General features: G+C 59.0%; 1 protein-coding gene across 2 annotated transcripts; it reads left to right on the top strand.

Moving 5' to 3' along the window:
- Positions 1–1,932: 1,932 nt before the first annotated feature.
- LZTS2 (leucine zipper tumor suppressor 2) lies at positions 1,933–12,004 on the top strand. 2 transcript variants are annotated; one of them, XM_081226140.1, is made up of 5 exons: positions 1,933–2,020; positions 7,309–7,758; positions 8,367–9,014; positions 9,561–9,812; positions 10,651–12,004. In XM_081226140.1, the coding sequence occupies exons 2-5, from the start codon at positions 7,351–7,353 to the stop codon at positions 11,332–11,334; spliced, it is 1,992 nt and encodes a 663-aa protein (XP_081082266.1). In that variant the 5' UTR covers positions 1,933–2,020; positions 7,309–7,350; the 3' UTR covers positions 11,335–12,004. The 2 variants fall into 2 exon arrangements, with proteins under 2 accessions (XP_081082266.1, XP_081082265.1); XM_081226139.1 differs by lacking the exon at positions 1,933–2,020 and adding an exon at positions 4,633–4,800.
- Positions 12,005–12,106: the final 102 nt, after the last annotated feature.

Raw genomic sequence — 12,106 nt, 5'->3', positions numbered from 1 at the left:
GTTCAATCCCTGGTGAGGGAACTAGATCCCACATGCCGCAATTAAAAAAAAAAAAGATCCCACCTGCTGCAACTAAGATCCGGTGCAGCCAAATAAATAAATATTTTTTAAAAATCTAATGAAAAAAAATTTTTTTTAAGAAATATTGCTAAATGGTGACACTTTCCCATCTCACTTCCTCTGATATCCTAAAGTCTGTTTCCCTTTAGATTTGCCTGCAAGCGTGATGAGAATGCAAGATGTTCTAAGGGGGCTGGGGAGAAGCCTTTTGTAAAGGGTGGTGGGGTCAGTGGGGTTCCTGCTTCCTGAAAGCAGGGCTGCTTTATCAAGGTTTCCCTGTCAACTTAAGAGGGGGCTCTGGAACCCTGTGGAATGGTCTGGGGTCTCTGGTCTGTGGTGTGTGAGAACTGTGGCTACTATTGTCTCCTGAAACACCCTGGAGCAAAGCTGTTCTCCGGGGGCGAGGGAGGGGGGACCTCCTCCAGGGCCTCCCTTCTTGGGGGTCTCTCCCAGACTGGCTGGAGCCAGGCCTCCTAATCCTGCAGTAATCATTCCCAGCCGCTGGCTGGTCTAGGCCTCATCCAGGGTCTATAACGCTGAACATCAGCCATGCCTTCCAGATGCACACGACCAGGTCAGTCCTACCTATAAGGATGTGGGTTCCCTATTCTGGTCTCCCTAGGATGCCTGGTGTGTTCTCAGGAAATCCTTTAGGGATTTCCATTAGGGGACTTTTGTGAGGTCTCTGTGTGAATTGGGGTTAGAGGGATAGATACACACTTGCCTGTCTTGCCCCACCCTCCTAGCAGATACCCCCCACACTGCACAAACCAGAATGGGGGGAGGGGAAGCTAATGCCCCCCCAGCCCCACCCCCTAGACAAACACATTCTATTCCACACCTGCCTTAAACTCCTCACATCAAAATTAGCCCAAAGTGTGTTCAGGAGTCCCTGGAGCCTAGAAAGCAGTAGTTAATCCCTGGGTCCTGTGTAAGATCCCTGGGAGTCACTGTCCCTGTACGTAGCCAGAGTGAATTGAGGCAAATTGCCTGTGCCCAGCTGGACATTAAGAATCTTCCTGAGAGCTGAGGAAGAGCCTGGCCCAGCAGAGTCCAGCTGGATTTGCAGCCTTGTCCTCAGATTCATTGTCACATTTGCCTGTGAGGGGCAGCCTTGGTCCTCCATCCCTTTACTGGGAATGGGTTTGAGAAGGGACTAAACTCACAGGACTCCTGCTGCCCAAGTACTCAGGCTGCAAATATGGCCCAGATACCTGTAGACATCACAGGCTGCCTTGAGTGCCATGGAGGGTGGGAGCCCTTGGTGCCTCCCTGCAATACAGGTCAACTTCCTGTTTGTGCCTGTGGGTGGAACTTTATGAGCCTGAGAGAAACCTGGCCATACTCCGTAGGGGCCAGAACTGGCAAGCCTGCTCACCTAGGCAGACACCTACTCCAGGGGAGGGGGAGACGCTGGTTCTGCTCGGGCAGCTCCAGCCTCGAGGTGTGAGGAAGGGCGGGGTCTGTTTTGGTGAAACCTGAGCCTTCTTTGTCTGATTCCCAGGGGTTTCCCCTGTGTCTGGGGGGTGGGCTGAGAGTGGACCAGGGTGGGCTCCCTACAAAGCAGAGGAGGGTGGCAGTAAAGCCCTATAGCCAACTTGGTTAGGGCAGCCAGGTAGCTTAGCTTGGCTGTCGCGCCACTGGCCCCTTCGTAAGTCAAAAGCCAAATCCAGTAAGCTGTGAAGTCAGAGGCCAGAGGGGCAGTCTCGGGCCACCGTCGAGCCACAGCTGGGCTGGGTACTGGGTCGGCTGTTGAGGGGGTGCTGCGCAGACCACTCCCCTGCCGGGGTCGGGGGCGCGGCCTCAGCCGCCCCGCCCCGCTCCACCAAGCCCGGCCGGGCGGGCGCTGGGAGTCCGCAACCCGGAGCGGGCTTGGGAGCCGGCGGGCCTGCGGCAAGGAGGTACCGGCTCTGGAGCAGGAGCCGGGCGGAAGCTGGAACGGCGGTGCAGGTGGCGCTGGGTGAGTGAGTGGTGGGGCCGCGGAGGTGCAGGAACTCGCGCCTGCCGCACACCCCCGCCCCGGAGCGAACTTTCCCGATCTGGGGAAGCTGGGGATTGGGGTTGAGGAGGGGGGGTCCCCGGTCCGGGGGCCGCAGGCCAGGAGTCTGAACAGGGAACCTACACGGAAACTCACACTGACGAGCCCACACACGCGTGCACACAGACACACACGCGTACTGGAGACACACGAACACACGTGCATTCCGGGGCGGACGCGCCCAGTGAGTTAACGCTAGTAGTCCGTGGAGCAGCGCCACTGGCCCGCGAGAACCCCCCAGCGGGCAGGGCTCGCTGCTGTCGCGTACTTGACGGGGGTGGGAGAATAGGGCCGCCCAGTGACCGCGGATGGGGGCGGGCCGGGTGGGACACCTCCGGAGGTTCCTGCTTCCCTGCCGCCCGCAGGTGAAGACTAGGACGTAAACAGGCGCTGAGCACGTGATCGCTTCGCCCACCAGCGGGCTGTGCTCCCCCCACCCCAGCCTCGGGGCGGGAACCTCCCTCCGCGGTACTCAGCAAGTTTGCCAGGTATCTTGCCGGGCTGTATTTCATTCTCCTCCTGGACGTGATAAGCCCTCCCCCAGGAATGGGTACACAACGCCCCCTGGAGTTGGGGTAGTGCAGGAGGACCAGAGACTGTTGCGCTGGGGTGGGGTTACCTGGGTTCCTCGTCTTCCTTCTCCGGAACATGGTGCCCCCATCCCTGAAAGTATCCCTGAAGGGGGTGCTATTCTGGATGGTAGTGTACAGCAGCCCCCGCCCGGTCCTCCAGCCCAAGGAGCAGCTGCGGGAGAGCCTGTGGGTCCCCTTCCTACTGCCACTCTTCCTTGCAGAACTGGGAGCTCCTACCCCCAAAGTAGAAGCAGAAGGCCCCTCATGCAAGAGTGGGAGTCCCCCTTCCCCAGAGGATGCATGAGCGTACACATCCCCTTAATACCAGAGTGGGCCTATCTCCCTCTGGTAGAAGGGAGGACGGCCCCCCTCCCCCCGGGAATGAGGTAGTGGGCAGCGGCCCTCGGCTTCCCTCCCTGCCCCACCCCCCACCTCTACACACACGCTGAGCCCAGCTGCTGCCTGATTCTGGGCAGGCTGCCAGAAAGGGGAGGAGGCTCCTGGTGTCCCAGGAGGCTGGGATCAGGGTAAGGCCAGCAGAGGGGGTCTCCACGGGGGGGTGGGGCTCAGTCTGTTCTTGTGAGGCAGAGGGTCTAGGGTGAGCCTGAGGGTGGCTGGGCTATGTTTCCCTTTCCACGGAAAAAGAAAGAAAAACAACCCTTTCCATAGAGCTAAAAATAGAGCTGAGAGCCGGCCAGGGCTGTGGCCTGGAAGGGGGGGAATGCTCCTTCCTGGGGCAGAGGAGCTCTGGCGGGCCTAGGCCCTGGGGGGCGGGGTTAGGGGGCAGGAGGCTGTCCTTGCCCAGCGGTGCGGGCATCAGCTGACCTGACTAGGTCACAGAGACCCCTACGGGCAAGTCTATGTGTTAAAATGTTTGTGAAATACAACGTGTATGTGTAAGAAGTTGTCTTTGTGACTGTGAATAAGACTGTCAGTGTGAAAAATGCTTAGGAGACGAAGTGTATTTAAGATTGTGACTGGGTGCGAAGGAACTCGAGCTGTGAAAGCTTGTGCACAACTAGGCGTGTGACACCGAGTGTATCTCTGTGAGTTGGCCTGAAGATTATGGAAAGAAGGGACATGGAACCTTGTGATGGACGAGACAGACTGTGTGATTGTGGCTGTGTGAGACTGAATGTGGGAAAGATCGTGTGGGTGTTAAGACAGTGTTGTTTGCCAGAGGGTGAGAATATCCCTGACCCTGAGAAGACAGTGGAATGTTGTCTGCTATGAGGCTCGTGTAGGCTTGGCCTGTAAGTTTGGACCAGCTCACCCCAGTGACTTTTGGGGGCCCAGGGGCTGCCTCTCGAGCAATGACCTCTCTCTTAGCAAATGACTCGGAGGGAAGGTTGGGGAGCACAGAGCCGCGCTCGGGGAAGGCCTGGGCTCTAGTGGGAGAGGGCACAGTGCTGGGGAGTCGGGTAGGGACCCCCAAGTTTGGGGGTGACTGGGCGTGTTCTCCGAATAGGCCGCTAGGTGGCGCCGCCTCCGCAAATCCAAGCGTACCTCCTCCAACCCGCTGCGGGTGGGGCAAGCACCCACCAAACCTCGGCCCCCGACTTGTGCTGGGGCGCAGGGCCCAGAGTGGGGGGCAGCTGACCCTCGGCCTCCCTCTCTGGACTCCGAAGCCGGAGAGTGTGTCGGGGGTGGGGGGGGCGGGGTTGGCATCGACCCGAGGAGCGGAGGGGGAAGGGCGGCCGCCGCGGCGCCTGGCCCTTTGTGCTCTAACAATGATCAGCAGCCGCTGGCCCCGGGGCTCGGGTAGGGGTACAGGGTGACCCGCCGCCGCCTAGTCCTGAGCCGACCGAGCCTCCAGACACACAGCCACCGCGCCTCGGAGGGAGGGAACCTGAGTCCCGCTGCGTAGCCCCTGCGTGCGTGCGCCTCGCCGGACACGCGTGACACGGGGTGCCTACGCTTATCCGCGCCCCGGGGGCGGGTCGCCCCTCGGACCCTCCCCCGCGCTGCACCGCCCACTTGGGCCGGGCGGGGCCGGGGGCTCCCCGGAGGCGGGGCCGGGCCGGACCGGGCCGGGCCGCTCCGAGTAGCGGCGCACGGACTGGAGCCGGGCGGCGCGCCTGTGGAGCGCTGGGGGCGGCCCGGGGCTGAGCATGGAGCAGCGCGGTGGAGGTGAGGGGGGGCCGGGGCTGGGAGACGACCTGGGGGTGACCCCAACTTATGCACGGCCGAGGTCCCGTGGGGAGGCGGCATTCTACAGCTGCCCCCACTTTATGGAAGCGGCGGGGGGCGGAGGGGGGGATGGATTCCGGAGGGTGGATTGGGGGCTCCCGGCTTCCGGTCTCGGAATGGGAACTCGTGATCCCAGACTTGATCCCGCTGGATGGTCCTTGGAGTTTGGTGAGGGGGAGACTTTCCCGAACTCTTCTGCCCCCAAAACAGGTCTGTGGGAGCTCGGACCTAGGCCAGACCTCCCTCGGACCCCGGCTGGACCCAGCCCTCAGCAGTCCCCACTGGGCGGGGGGAGTGTGTGCTGTGCCGGAGCGGTTTCTCAAGGATGTTGGGGAGAGCTAGGGGTTCCCTTCCTACGGCCACAAACGCACTTCTCAAAATGGAGCCTCCACTTGCCCCTCCTTCTCTCTCGGGCTCCAAGAGCAGGAGACGGGCTGGCTGGGCCTGGCTCTCCAGACGCCTGGCGCTGGCTCCCTGGGTGTCTGGCTCTCAGGGCCCAGCTCAGTGACTCTTCTGGGTTTAAGGGCTCCTGGCTCCGTGGCGCGCAGGGACCCCGGCTCACTGGGTCTGCCTGACCCTGGGGCCTCTCTCAGTCTTTGTCTCTTGTCTTCTGGGTCCCTATCTGAATCTCTCTGTCTCCTCCCCTCAGTTTCCACTTTCTCTGTGCTCACAGAAGTGGGGAAATGGAGACAGAGATGCCAGCCCCCATGGCCCCCTAAGAAGCCCCTTCCCCACTGCTTCCTCCAGGCCCTGGAGTGGTCTGGGAGAGGGCAGAGGAGGGGGTGTTCCATTGGCTTTGCTCAGGGCTGGCGCTTGTGGGGTGGACTCAGCCCCTGCCCCTGCTCCATGGACACCAGTCACCCCCACCCCCAGCTCGCAGCTCCTCCTTCCTCAGTCTGGACACTTCCCTGGTTCTCCAGATCTTCTGACTTGGGCGGGGAGGGCGGGTGGGGGCGGACTTAACGGAACACACACAAGAATGAAGGAGAGCAGATCAAGCAAAGACTCACGTGTCTCTCCTCTCCCCACAATCCAGTGAGTGACAAAAACCAGGCTCCCACTCACCCAGTAGGCCCTGCGTGCCACCCAGGCTCTCACCCTCTCGCTCACATGCTCCCATGCACACACGGTGCTCTATACACACTTGTGCACCCTCATTTCCTACTCACACACTTCTGTAAGATACATAAACTCATGTATATATGAATGGACATCTAACCAAACATGTTCTCTCACATAGTCACAGTCATACACCACAAATTCACTTATGTATGCATTTGTAACTTTCACATACTTTCTGAGAGAGACACCCTATTTACACACACACTTTTGTAAGATATGCATATATGAGTTCACATACATAGGCATGTATATCTGAATGTACTAATGCATTTATCCAAACATATATACTCACACATTCATTCCTGATGTTTTCAAACACAGTGCTCAGATTCATGCTCTTGTGCACACAGTTTCACATGCACAAATAAGTAAGATGCATACACTCCTACTCCTACGCAATTCTCTGTCCGCTCCTTGGCTCCCGTTCTGCATGATGACTTCAGCAGATGCCTGAGTCCTGGTCTTCAGCCTCAGGACTGGGGAGGGAGTTCCAGGTGGAGACTTGCTGTCCCCTTCCAGGAAGGAGCAGGGCCTGGGGAGGTGGAGCCCTCGTCCCTGGGCTCCAGGGAAATGAGATCTTGGAGCAGCTGCCAGAGGTGATGGTAGAGCTTCTATCCTCATCCCCTTGGGGTTACTCTGGGGAATGTCCAAAGCTAGAAGGTTTCATAGGGGTTGGCAATGGGTCTGTGTAGGCTTCTCTAGGCCTGACTGTTTGGGTGTGGTGAGGCTAGTTGTCATGGAAACAGGCATGAGCCTGCATCCACCTCTTGGAGGCAGGAGACCCCAGAGGGTACCTGTGGGCTCCCTAAGAGCTCTTGAGTTCTTGTTTGACCAGCTCCACCCTTGCCGCCTGTCTGTCTGGGAGAAACTGAGGCCCAGCTGGGGGAGGCTGGGCACTGCCTGGCCTTAGCTCTTTGTTTCCTAATTACCATCTGAGTTGCTGACTGCACCCCTGAGGTTGCCCAGACTGCCTCTAATGAGGCCACCTGTCCCAGGGGACCAAGGATTGGTGCTGGGAGCTGGTAGAGAGGGCTCCCTCCCTAACTTGAGTCCTGGCCTCTGTGGGGCCCCATTCCTTCATCATCCCTGCTTGGTAGATTCAGTCCTCAGCTCTGTTCAGACCAGAATTGGGCAGTGGCCTGGGGCCCAGGGATAATTGAGGTTCTTGCCAAGACTCGGAGGGGATGCCTTGGGGGGAGGGTATCAGTGCTTGTTACTGATGTCAGGGGGCTGTTTGACCTGGGACAAAGGACCAGGAGGAACTCGAGACCTTACATAGGGAGGGAGCTCAAGATGGAGAGACTGACACCACTGCCCTGCTCACAGGTTTCCCTGGAGGCCCTTGGCCAGGCCTGAGCCTCTGCTGCCATGGCCATTGTGCAGACGCTGCCAGTGCCACTGGAGCCCGCTCCTGAGGCCGCCACTGCCCCACAAGCTCCAGCCATGGGCAGCGTGAGCAGCCTCATCTCAGGCCGGCCCTGCCCTGGGGGGCCGGCTCCTCCCCGCCATCACGGTCCCCCTGGGCCCACCTTCTTCCGCCAGCAGGATGGGCTGCTGCAGGGTGGCTATGAGGCACAGGAGCCGCTGTGCCCAGCTGTGCCCCCCAGGAAGGCTGTCCCTGGCACCAACTTTACCTACGTCAATGAAGACTTCCGGACAGAGTCACCCCCCAGCCCAAGCAGTGACATCGAAGATGCCCGAGAACAGCGGGCACGCAATGCCCATCTCCGCGGTCCCCCACCAAAGCTCATCCCTGTCTCTGGAAAGCTGGAGAAGGTGAGGACCAGCCCTTCCTTTGGGGCCTGGGTGGAATCAGGGGTCCCCTGGAGAAGCTGAAATCAGGAGACCTATTTAGAGGAGGGAGTGTGGGCTCCAGATCTGGGTTCTCATTCTGGTTGTATGACCTCAGAGAAGTCATTTAACCTTTCTGAGTCTCAGTTCCTATATCTGTAAAATGGAGGTAATAGGTCAACTCTTACAGGATTGTTGGGAGAATTACATTTAATAATGTGTGTAAAGTGTTTAGCCTAGTGCCTGGCACATAATATGTACTCGATAAATGTTAGCTGCTTAGAAATACTGTTTTATACTTAAAACAATGTGTTTGAATTTGAGCAAGGCCCGTAACTCTGCTGAGCCTCCATGTCCTCATCTGTGTATGAGATAGTGATAATATTTTGCTAGTATGGCTGTTGTAATGATCTGAGAGGAACGTTTTAAATTGCTTGACGTAAAGCTGACACTCAGGAGGCCCTCAGCCAGGGGTAGCAATTGTTATTAATATATGGGGATTGGGGACCCCGGATGGGAGGGCCGGGAGTATGATAAGGGCTTTGAAAGATTGGGCGGCCTCATCCCCATTGTCAAGTGGCACCTCATTTCAGAACATGGAGAAAATTGTGATCCGCCCAACAGCCTTCAAGCCAGTGCTGCCCAAACCTCGAGGGGCACCATCCCTACCTAGCTTCCTGGGTCCTCGGGCCGCCGGACTGTCAGGGAGCCAAGGCAGCCTAACGCAGCTGTTTGGGGGCCCTGCCTCCTCCTCCTCCTCCTCCTCCTCCTCGGCTGCCGACAAACCCCTGACACTGAGTGGCTGGGCCAGCAGCTGTCCATCGGGGACTCTATCTGACTCCGGCCGAAACTCACTGTCCAGCTTGCCCACTTACAGCACCGGGGGTGCAGAGCCAGCCACCAACTCCCCAGGCGGGCACCTGCCTTCCCACGGCCCTGGGCGGGGGGCACTGCCTGGGCCAGCCCGAGGGGCCCCCACTGGGCCCTCCCACTCAGACAGCGGCCGATCTTCCTCCAGCAAGAGCACAGGCTCCCTGGGGGGCCGCATGGCCGGGGGGCTCTTGGGCAGCGGTCCCCGGGCCTCCCCTGACAGCAGCTCTTGTGGGGAACGCTCCCCGCCACCGCCTCCACCCCCTCCACCCCCTTCGGACGAGGCCCTGCTGCACTGTGTCCTGGAAGGAAAGCTCCGAGACCGGGAGGCAGAGCTGCAGCAGCTGCGGGACAGTCTGGACGAGAGCGAGGTGACCATGTGCCGGGTGTGGTCAGTGGCAGTGACGGGGGTGGCATGGCAGGACATCCACAGGTGCTGGGAATACAAGAAGCATTTCTGTCTGTGCCGAGGGGCAGGTGTCGGGCTGTTGCACTGTGACCCCATCCCCACCCCAGCTGTCTGGCTTACACTGTGGAGTGGTTGACACAGCACCACCATTTACTGTCCTTCAGACTTGAGCAAGTTACTTAGTTGTACTGAGCCTCAGTTTCCTCATCTCTAAATGGGGATATTCCTGGCCTCAGGGGTATCATGAAGATTAAGTAGGGTGAAGGGTGTAAAGTGCTTAGACTAATGCCTGGCACCTGGGAAGTGCTTGCTGTTATTGTTGTTGTGTTGCTTTTCATAAAAGGAGCTGCTACTGTTGGTATTGTAATTATTGTAATTATTGAATGGAATTTACCTTCCCTGAGCCCAGGACAGGGGCCAGGGCAGTTGGTGATTGGGGAGCTGGGGGTGGCCAGGGCTTGAGGTTTGGGGGAGCCACCAGGACCCAGGCCTGCCCTCTCGCCCATAGGTGTACGAGGAACGGCAGCGGCACTGGCAGCGCGAGGCCCTGCGAGAGGACGGCGCGGCCCAGGCACAGCGGGTGCAGCGGGCCCAGCAGCTGCTGCAGCTTCAGGTGTTCCAGCTGCAGCAGGAGAAGCGGCAGCTGCAGGATGATTTTGCACAGCTGCTGCAGGAACGTGAGCAGCTGGAGCGGCGCTGCGCCACCTTCGAGCGGGAGCAGCGGGAGCTCGGGCCACGGCTGGAGGAGACCAAGTGGGAGGTGGGCCAGATCAGGATGGGCAGGGAGCAGGGCCTTTGGCAGGGGGGTGGGGGTGGGGGTGGGGGTGGGGGTGGGGGTGGGGAGTGGGTAAGCCTTGAAAGGAGGGGCCCAGCCACACCCCCTCACCTGCCACCCCCAGAGGGCCTCCCCTTCCTCACCTTTGTGAGATGAGGCTCCCCCTTTGACCTCCCTTTCTGGGTGCGGGTCTTCTTGGGCCTCCACATTTGGTCTTCTCATTGGTCTGGTCTAAGTGCTCATGTAGCCAGTAACGTTCCCATCCACTGCCTTCCCGCCATAATAAGAATGAGAATGTAGTGCTTGCTGCTCTAGGCACTATTCTGAGCATGTAATGTAGAGTGTATCCTCTAATCCTCGTAACAACCCTGTGAAGTGGGTGCTGTTAATATCCTCATTTTATAGGTGAGGAAAGTGAGACCCAGAAAGGCTAGAGCCAGAGGTCACACCTAGTCAGTGGCTGAGCTGAGATCTGAACCCAGGCAGTCTGGCTCCACTGTCTCTGCTTTTCACCAGGATACTGTAGTGCCTCTCAACTGGAAATGTGGGCACTGCCCTCAGTTGCTTCCACTCCTACCAAACCTGCCACCACCCAGTCCCCAGGGCGCTACTGCTTCATGATGGTTTAAAGACCCCAGCTTTGAAAGCAAAAGATCTGGGTCTGTATTCCACCGTAGCCAATTAATAGCTGTCTCATTATACCCATCTGTAAAATGGGTATAATGATCAAACCACCTCTCCCCAAATGCCCAGCATGATGTCAGGGCCTGACACCCTGGGAGAACACTTCTCATCATCCTTTCTGACTATCTCCCACCCCCAGGTGTGCCAGAAGTCAGGCGAGATCTCCCTCCTGAAGCAGCAACTGAAGGAATCTCAGGCAGAGCTGGTGCAGAAGGGCAGCGAGCTGGTGGCCCTGCGAGTGGCACTGCGGGAGGCCCGGGCGGCGCTGCGGGTCAGTGAGGGCCGGGCGCGGGGCCTCCAGGAGGCGGCCCGAACACGGGAGCTGGAGCTGGAGGCCTGTTCCCAGGAGCTGCAGCGGCACCGCCAGGAGGCTGAGCGGCTGCGGGAGAAAGCTGGGCAGTTGGACACCGAGGCGGCTGGACTCCGGGAAGCCCCTGTGCCTCCTGCCACTGCTGACCCATTCCTCCTGGCAGAGAGTGATGAGGCCAAGGCACAGCGGGCAGCAGCCGGGGCTGGGGGCAGCCTGCGGGCCCAGGTGGAGCGGCTCCGGGCGGAGCTACAGCGGGAGCGGCGGCGAGGCGAGGAGCAGCGGGACAGCTTCGAGGAGGAGCGGCTGGCCTGGCAGGCGGAGAAGGAGCAGGTGATCCGCTACCAGAAGCAGCTGCAGCACAACTACATCCAGATGTACCGACGCAACCGGCAGCTGGAGCAGGAGCTGCAGCAGCTCAGCCTGGAGCTGGAGGCCCGGGAACTCGCGGACCTGGGCCTGGCGGAGCCAGCTCCCTGCATCTGCCTGGAGGAGATCACTGCCACCGAAATCTAGGGCCTTGGCATCCAGCTCTGCGGGGAGGCCTACTGAATGCAGATGGTAGCCTCAGATCCACTGAGGGCCCCGAAGTCTCAGGGTCCCAGGGCCACTTGTCCCCTGTGATCCAGGCCTCTGGGCCTCTGTCAAGGACTCGGGGCTGCCCTATGACTTGGATGAGCAAGATCAGACTCCTTGAAGGTCCCTGTGTTCACTGTCACCCAGAGGCTCCTACTCACTCAACCTATTTCACTCACCAACTACTGCCATTGCCACTCTGCCAACCCCGTTCACCCCCAGCGCTCCAGCCCACCCAGCCAGGGGGCTGGGAAGAGGAAGGGGCTCCCTCATCTCCACATTCTCCCCATCACACAGCCAGAGCGAGCCAGACAGCGCCAGCTGCTCCAGATGTGCCTGCCCCCACCCTGCCTGTGTTGGGGGACAGGGCTGGGAGTGGGGTCTGATCCCCAGATTCCAGCTCTGCAGCCTCTCTCCTGGGGTAAGGGGGCTATAGTCAGACCAAAGGAAGAACTCAGAAATGTCTTGTTTATTTGTATTTGTGACCAAGTGGCCCCTCCCCCACACCCAGGTTTATGGCCTTGTTTTCACTTGTATATTTTTCACATTGTAAATTTCTTGTAAAAACCCAAAGAAAAAAATTAAAAAAAATTTTTTGTTTTTAGAAAAAGATGAGTGTGCTGGATAAAGATTACGGGAACTTGTTTGACCCCCACGCCCTCTTTATTTGCTGGCTATTCCCCTACCCCTCATGGACGTCTTCGGGGGAGAA

This window comes from Mesoplodon bidens, assembly GCF_964165515.1.
Source record: "Mesoplodon bidens genome assembly, chromosome: 1".
NCBI classification, from domain to species: Eukaryota; Metazoa; Chordata; class Mammalia; order Artiodactyla; family Ziphiidae; genus Mesoplodon; species Mesoplodon bidens.
This window is presented reverse-complemented; position numbering and strand designations above follow the sequence as displayed.